General features: G+C 46.5%; 1 protein-coding gene across 27 annotated transcripts; it reads right to left on the bottom strand.

Annotated features, from left to right (window-relative positions):
* Positions 1–76: 76 nt before the first annotated feature.
* LOC133497241 (uncharacterized) lies at positions 77–5219 on the bottom strand. Of its 27 annotated transcripts, none has more exons than XR_009793992.1 (8): positions 4501–5219; positions 3815–3887; positions 3277–3562; positions 2590–2668; positions 2136–2340; positions 1369–1441; positions 898–1103; positions 85–201 (listed from the first exon to the last, which is right to left on the bottom strand). XR_009793992.1 is itself a non-coding variant. In XM_061813340.1 (6 exons), the coding sequence occupies exons 1-5, from the start codon at positions 4726–4728 to the stop codon at positions 945–947; spliced, it is 975 nt and encodes a 324-aa protein (XP_061669324.1). In that variant the 5' UTR covers positions 4729–5219; the 3' UTR covers positions 83–201; positions 898–944. The 27 variants fall into 27 exon arrangements, 7 of the variants coding, with proteins under 7 accessions (XP_061669329.1, XP_061669324.1, XP_061669325.1 ...); XR_009793987.1 differs by having other exon boundaries at positions 4580–5219; XR_009793993.1 differs by having other exon boundaries at positions 898–1075; positions 4580–5219.
* Between the last annotated feature and the right edge of the window lie 6 nt (positions 5220–5225).

Raw genomic sequence — 5225 nt, 5'->3', positions numbered from 1 at the left:
ACGTATGAGTCTCAGGGTTTATATATATATATATATATATATATATATATATATATATATATATATATTAATATACACACATAACCAAGAAAACATGCATTGACGCATAGACCCTTTTTTACACATATATGTAATTTAGTCCGTCTCCCTGGTGTCAAGGTCTGTGATTCATTGGCCTCCAGGAGATGTCTCTGTTCGGGCCTGTAAGACAAAGAAGACATGAGATTTCGCGTTCCCCCTCGTCCCCGTGCGCGCGGAGGGGCGATTTCGGGTGAGGGCTGGAATGTTGCGTGTGTGTGCCTGCGGACATCGACCCACCCCTGCGCCACGCCATCGCGCCCCCAGAAGCCTCGTGTAGGCCTGCGGCGCCCCCTGTACCGGGCGTCCGCCCAGTCCTCATCATCCTCCCAATACCGCCCCATCTTCCCGTTTTCCTCGTGTTTGGCAAGCAGCGGAATGTCTTTTTATAATTTTTATAAAGGCACCTGTTGTGCCTATTATACAAAGTCTATTCTGTACAGTCCAGGTGTCCTAATAAAGTGTTCAAGAACGTTTCTTGTCTTCATGAACAACTATCGTTTTATATATACACACTTGTTTCATAAATTTATACAAACATTACATCAGTTTTCTAACAGTGAAATCAGTCTGTGTATGTTTGCCAATGCGTTCTATGTGTGCTATACGTCAACGTTTAGGCTATATGCTTAGCCTCTATCAATACGGAAGCACACTGCGAACTTTCTAAACATTGATATTGATAATCATGTTAAACACAATTCAGGGCAGGTGGCCGGATTCCGGTCCACTGACTTACATGCACTCAGTGGCTGCTACTAACGCGGATTTCTTTTTTTTATATCCGAGACCCATAAACCCTTTGCAGCAGAGAAGTACCTCCTCGCATGCGCATTGTTCCGGACGGGTCCTCCATACAGGAAGCCCTAACCCCTCCTGACGGAGTTTTTCCTCTCTTGTCCTGCTCGGCATCCTTCCCACAGTCGCCATCTGGTGGGTCTGCAGAGGTACTGCCAGCCTCGAAGCATCACTTTTTTTTTTTTTTCCACCGCAGGCTCTTGTGAAGACAAACACCACAGTAGGTCCTAGACGGGGCAAGGAAATCACGGCAACCCGTAGGAAGCACTTCTACAATGTATACAAAATTTTAAACATTGTACAAATGATGTTTAAAACCCTGGCTGTCTAAATAACTCCTGTGTTGCCGTTTTGCCGCGCAAGCACGTATGAGTCTCAGGGTTTATATATATATATATATATCTATAGATATATATATATATATATATATACACACACACACACATAACCAAGAAAACATGCATTGACACATAGACCCTTTTTTACACATACATGTAATTTAGTCTGTCTCCCAGGCCTCAAGGTCTGTGATTCATTGGCCCCCAGGAGATGTCTCCGTTCGGGCCTGTAAGACAAAGAAGACATGAGATTTCGCGTTCCCCCTCGTCCCCGTGCGCGCGGAGGGGCGATTTCGGGTGAGGGCTGGAATGGTCTGTGTGTGCCTGCGGACATCGACCCACCCCTGCGCCACGCCATCGCGCCCCCAGAAGCCTCGTGTAGGCCTGCGGCGCCTCCTTTACTGGGCGTCCGCCCAGTCCTCATCATCCTCCCAATACCGCCCCATCTTCCCGTTTTCCTCGTGTTCGGCAAGCAGCGGGATGTCTTTTTATAATTTTTATAAAGGCACCTGTTGTGCCTATTATACAAAGTCTATTCTGTACAGTCCAGGTGTCCTAATAAAGTGTTCAAGAACGTTTCTTGTCTTCATGAACAACCATCGTTTTATATATACACACTTGTTTCATAAATTTATACAAACATTACATCAGGTTTCTAACAATGAAATCAGTCTGTGTATGTTAGCCAACGCGTTCTATGTGTGCTATACGTCAACGTTTAGGCTATATGCTGAGCCTCTGTCAATACGGAAGCACACTGCGAACTTTCTAAACATTGATATTGCTAATCATGTTAAACACAATTAAGGGCAGGTGGCCAGATTCCGATCCACCGACTTACATGCACCCGGTGGCTGCTACTAACGCGGATTTCTTTTTTTTATATCCGAGGCCCAAAAACCCTTTGCAGCAGAGAAGTACCTCCTCGCATGCGTATTGTTCCGGACGGGTCCTCCATAGAGGAAGCCCTAACCCCTCCTGACGGAGTTTTTCCTCTCTTGTCCTGCTCGGCATCCTTCCCACAGTTGCCATCTGGTGGGTCTGCAGAGGTACTGCCAGCCTCGAAGCATCACTTTTTTTTTTTTTCCACCGCAGTCTCTAGTGAAGACAAACACCACAGTAGGTCCTAGACGGGGCAAGGAAATCACGGCAACCCATAGGAAGCACTTCTACAATGTATACAAAATTTTAAACATTGTACAAATGATGTTTAAAAACCTGGCTGTCTAAATAACTCCTGTGTTGCCGTTTTGCCGCGCAAGCACGTATGAGTCTCAGGGTTTATATATATATATATATATCTATATATATATATATATATATACACACACACATAACCAAGAAAACATGCATTGACGCATAGACCCTTTTTTACACATATATGTAATTTAGTCTGTCTCCCTGGTGTCAAGGTCTGTGATTCATTGGCCTCCAGGAGATGTCTCCGTTCGGGCCTGTAAGACAAAGAAGACATGAGATTTCGCGTTCCCCCTCGTCCCCGTGCGCGCGGAGGGGCGATTTCGGGTGAGGGCTGGAATGTGTGTGTGTGTGCCTGCGGACATCGACCCACCCCTGCGCCACGCCATCGCGCCCCCAGAAGCCTCGTGTAGGCCTGCGGCGCCCCCTGTACCGGGCGTCCGCCCAGTCCTCATCATCCTCCCAATACCGCCCCCCATCTTCCCGTTTTCCTCGTGTTTGGCAAGCAGCGGAATGTCTTTTTATAATTTTTATAAAGGCACCTGTTGTGCCTATTATACAAAGTCTATTCTGTACAGTCCAGGTGTCCTAATAAAGTGTTCAAGAACGTTTCTTGTCTTCATGAACAACCATCGTTTTATATATACACACTTGTTTCATAAATTTATACAAACATTACATCAGGTTTCTAAAAGTGAAATCAGTCTGTGTTTGTTAGCCAATGCGTTCTATACGTCAACGTTTAGCCTATATGCTTAGCCTCTATCAATACGGAAGCACACTGCTAGCTTTCTAAACATTGATATTGCTAATCATGTGAAACACAAATCAGGGCAGGTGTCCGGATTCTGGTCCACCGACTTACATGCACCCGGTGGCTGCTCCTAACGCGGATTTCTTTTTTTTCATCCGAGCCCCAAAAACCCTTTGCAGCAGAGAAGTACCTCCTCGCATGCGCATTGTTCCGGACGGGTCGTCCATACAGGAAGCCCTGACCCCTCCTGACGGAGTTCTTCCTCTCTCGTCCTGCTCGGCATCCTTCCCACAGTCGCCATCTGGTGGGTCTGCAGAGGTACTGCCAGCCTCGAAGCATCACTTTTTTTTTTTTTTTCCACCGCAGGCTCTCGTGAAGACAAACACCACAGTTGGTCCTAGACGGGGCAAGGAAATCACGGCAACCCATAGGAAGCACTTCTACAATGTATACAAAATTTTAAACATTGTACAAATGATGTTTAAAAACCTGGCTGTCTAAATAACTCCTGTGTTGCCGTTTTGCCGCGCAAGCACGTATGAGTCTCAGGGTTTATATATATATATATATATATATATATATATAATATATACACACACACATAACCAAGAAAACATGCATTGACACATAGACCCTTTTTTACACATACATGTAATTTAGTCTGTCTCCCAGGCCTCAAGGTCTGTGATTAATTGTCCCCCAGGAGATGTCTCCGTTCGGGCCTGTAAGACAAAGAAGACATGAGATTTCGCGTTCCCCCTCGTCCCAGTGCGCGCGGAGGGGCGATTTCGGTTGAGGGCTGGAATGGTCTGTGTGTGCCTGCGGACATCGACCCACCCCTGCGCCACGCCATCGCGCCCCCAGAAGCCTCGTGTAGGCCTGCGGCGGCCCTGTTTACGGGCGTCCGCCCAGTCCTCATCATCCTCCCAATACCGCCCCATCTTCCCGTTTTCTCGTGTTCGGCAAGCAGCGGGATGTCTTTTTATAATTTTTATAAAGGCACCTGTTGTGCCTATTATACAAAGTCTATTCTGTACAGTCCAGGTGTCCTAATAAAGTGTTCAAGAACGTTTCTTGTCTTCATGAACAACCATCGTTTTATATATACACACTTGTTTCATAAATTTATACAAACATTACATCAGGTTTCTAACAATGAAATCAGTCTGTGTATGTTAGCCAACGCGTTCTATGTGTGCTATCCCTCAACGTTTAGGCTATATGCTGAGCCTCTGTCAATACGGAAGCACACTGCGAACTTTCTAAACATTGATATTGCTAATCATGTTAAACACAAATCAGGGCAGGTGTCCGGATTCCGGTCCACCGACTTACATGCACCTGGTGGCTGCTCCTAACGCGGATTCCTTTTTTTTCATCCGAGCCCCCAAAACCCTTTGCAGCAGAGAAGTACCTCCTCGCATGCGCATTGTTCCGGACGGGTCCTCCATACAGGAAGCCCTGACCCCTCCTGACGGAGTTTTTCCTCTTTCGTCCTGCTCGGCATCCTTCCCACAGTCGCCATCTGGTGGGTCTGCAGAGGTACTGCCAGCCTCGAAGCATCACTTTTTTTTTTTCCACCGCAGGCTCTAGTGAAGACAAACACCACAGTAGGTCCTAGACGGGGCAAGGAAATCACGGCAACCCATAGGAAGCACTTCTACAATGTATACAAAATTTTAAACATTGTACAAATGATGTTTAAAACCCTGGCTGTCTAAATAACTCCTGTGTTGCCGTTTTGCCGCCCAATCACGTATGAGTCTCAGGGTTTATATATATATATTTATATTTATATATACACACACATAACCAAGAAAACATGCATTGACGCATAGACCCTTTTTTACACATATATGTAATTTAGCCTGTCTCCCAGGCCTCAAGGTCTGTGATTCATTGGCCTCCAGGAGATGTCTCCGTTCGAGCCTGGAAGACAAAGAAGACATGAGATTTCGCGTTCCCCTCGTCCCCGTGCGCGCGGAGGGGCGATTTCGGGTGAGGGCTGGAATGGTGTGTGTGTGCCTGCGGACATCGACCCACCCCTGCGCCACGCCATC

The sequence above is a fragment of the Syngnathoides biaculeatus genome, unplaced genomic scaffold, assembly GCF_019802595.1.
Source record: "Syngnathoides biaculeatus isolate LvHL_M unplaced genomic scaffold, ASM1980259v1 ctg237_pilon_pilon, whole genome shotgun sequence".
NCBI classification, from domain to species: domain Eukaryota; kingdom Metazoa; phylum Chordata; class Actinopteri; order Syngnathiformes; family Syngnathidae; genus Syngnathoides; species Syngnathoides biaculeatus.
The sequence above is the reverse complement of the archived record's forward strand: the minus strand, read 5'-3'. Positions and strand labels throughout refer to the sequence as shown.